Source organism: Aplysia californica, unplaced genomic scaffold, assembly GCF_000002075.1.
Source record: "Aplysia californica isolate F4 #8 unplaced genomic scaffold, AplCal3.0 scaffold00558, whole genome shotgun sequence".
Classification (NCBI taxonomy): domain Eukaryota; kingdom Metazoa; phylum Mollusca; class Gastropoda; order Aplysiida; family Aplysiidae; genus Aplysia; species Aplysia californica.
Genome location: NW_004797828.1, coordinates 218,498 through 220,997, shown reverse-complemented (window position 1 = coordinate 220,997; position 2,500 = coordinate 218,498). Strand labels below are relative to the sequence as shown.

The 2,500-nt window shown below is 43.0% G+C and overlaps 2 protein-coding genes across 2 annotated transcripts in view; both read left to right on the top strand.

The window, feature by feature from the left end:
* The window catches only part of LOC101857274 (beta-1,3-galactosyltransferase 1), a 4,209-nt gene extending 1,763 nt beyond the window's left edge, over positions 1 to 2,446 (top strand). The window contains exons 3-5 of the mRNA XM_005106829.3: positions 346 to 573; positions 1,396 to 1,581; positions 2,031 to 2,446. Coding sequence (XP_005106886.1) covers positions 346 to 573; positions 1,396 to 1,581; positions 2,031 to 2,288 — 672 coding nt within the window. The 3' untranslated portion in view covers positions 2,289 to 2,446. The remainder of the gene's footprint in view (positions 1 to 345; positions 574 to 1,395; positions 1,582 to 2,030) is intronic.
* LOC101857513 (phospholipid phosphatase 1) overlaps positions 1 to 2,500 on the top strand; it is a gene marked incomplete in the record, with an annotated part of 31,616 nt that overhangs the window by 24,411 nt on the left and 4,705 nt on the right.

Sequence of the window (2,500 nt, the reverse complement as noted above, 5' to 3'; positions counted from 1 at the left end):
TTTATAAACAAAAGTACACTATTACGGTAAATAAATACTAAAAGAAGGATACGTGGTAGCGATTCTTTTTGTGGTTCCCGAAGCTGATCGCTTCGTTTTCTATTGAAACTTTGTCACCCCCCCCCCTTTTTGCCGCCCCTGAAAGCCCTCTCCTTGATTCCCGGTTACATTCTTTCCCTTACGCTTAGAGCTTTTTCACCCATAGCTCCACACGCTACTACAACTTGGTGTACACAAAAGAACACATTCAAAATATCTTAACATTTCTTAAAGTTGTCAAGATTTTTTCTTTTAAACCTTCGAAATACGAAGTAATGTCTCCCCCCCCCCCCAATAACCCAACAGGTTGTCTTCTTTGTGGGTCTGTCCACCGACCCACAGCTGACCGCTGACCTCCGAATGGAGAACGACCTGAAGGGGGACACTGTGCTGATAAGTCACGTGGACCACTACCGGAACCTGACGCTAAAGGCCGTGGGCGTGTACAGATGGCTGGCCGAGAGCTGCCGCGGGGCCAAAGTCGTGCTGAAAATTGATGACGATGTGCTGCTCGACGTTCACAGGTTCTTTCAGGTAACTGGGCCTGAGGAATCGCTGCCTTAGAATTTCAAAGTTCTATCTGACATTTTTTACCCTTTTGAGCTACTGGAACCATGAAGTCAGAAACTAAACGTTCTATTTTGCTCTATTAAAATGGTAAGATTGTTCGTAGCCGTTATCAAGATATTTGAAAAACTTCTTTCGAAAAAGCTTGACATTTTGTGAAATTCAATTTGTTTTATGTTTAATTCCTCAAAACTAGGTACTAAGAAGATAGAACTTTGTAATTCTGATGTAGCGTAATGTTGAGATACGTTCATAACGATCTGTCGTTGAAATTGTTATGTTAAGAACAAGCATGAGCTTAAAAAAATACGTTTACAACGAAATTGAGTTAGGACGAGTTTGAGTTGAGATAATTTGTTTTAATGGAGATCGAGGTAGAACGAACTACGTTGAACCTCGTTTAGAACTAACTTGAATTGGGCCAAGTTTAGAAGGAGCTTGAGTTGAGACGTGTCTAGAAGGAGCTTGAGTTGAGACGTGTCTAGAATGAGCTTGAGTTGAAATAGAACGAGATTTTGTTGAGGTAGACTTACAACCAGCTGTAGAGGTGACATACGGTTAAAACGAGACTGAGAACGAACTTGAGTCGAGATACATTTACACTGAACTTGAGTCAAGAAGGAGTTGGAGTTGAGATATATCTAGACCGAATCTGAGGTAAGATCCGTTTAAAACGAACTTTAGTAGACTTCTACCCATACTCCTATGCCTTTGAACATTATTTGTAGATGTGGCTAAAGTAAAAATTGACCAAAAGTTGTTGATGTAATTTGTCTGTGTCGTACGCAGGAGTTCTGGCCGCCGCCTGCACACCAGCAGGATGTCATATTCTGTCACGTCTGGCCCTACCCGGAGGTGGAGAGAGAGGGCAAGTGGGGTGTACCTTACAAGGAGTTCCAGGGCAATGTCTTCCCGCCCTACTGCAGCGGCTTTCTGGTCGTGGTCATGCCTCATCTCGTGGAGGACATTTATCAGGTGGGAGAAATTGCCATAATCTTTCATTTTGTTCGCTTAAAACTGCAGAGGTATAGGTAAAAAAAAAACCCTCCCCCACCCGATCCCCCCTTCCTCACCCCACCACAAAAAGACCAAGCTGTCAACAATAACAGAAACATTATAAATCAAAACAAAAAAGCGGACAACTCAGAAATAATGACAAATAGTCGTATGTCCTGGTATAACAGGGTCATGCCGCTCTGTTCGAATATCATAATTTACACAATGTGTAACGCTTTTCATTTCTGGAGAAGATGAGTTGTATTTCGATTTAGTTTTTTTTTCCATTTTTCATAAATCCAATTATCTTAGAAAAGTATGGCTCATCAGCAAATATTACAATTGGCCGGATCCATTAAATTTCGTTAAGTTGACTTAACGATGCATTAGGGTAACATTATCAGTGATAATTTATTTTCCCTTTTCAGGTAGCCAGGGCCACCCAATATCTGTGGCTTGATGACGTCTTCATATACGGGCTCGTACGGGAGGAGCTTGAGTTTGTCCAGCTCATCAACCTGGACCACCTGGCTTATGACGTCAAAGCATTTTCGCACTGCACGAGACGCTACGGATATCGGTGCAAGTACTGGGCCGTCGTGTTGGGTCCGGGAGAAGACTTTCTGGCGGCCAGCATACACACACAGGCTCTGAGGAGCAGAGCGATCGCTGGCGATGAGGGTTAAGGGGAGATGACAGCGGCTCTTGGTAGACTGATGTGCTAAGGGGATTCATGGAGAACTGCGTTGCGGGATGTGTAGTGAATTGAAAGAACCCATTTCGCCTGTTTGCTGTTTTTTTTTTCTCTCCACCTGGTCTTTGCAAAGCAACAGTGTGTGTGTGTGTGTGTGTGTGTGTGTTTGTATGTATGAATGTATGCATGTATGTATGTATGTGT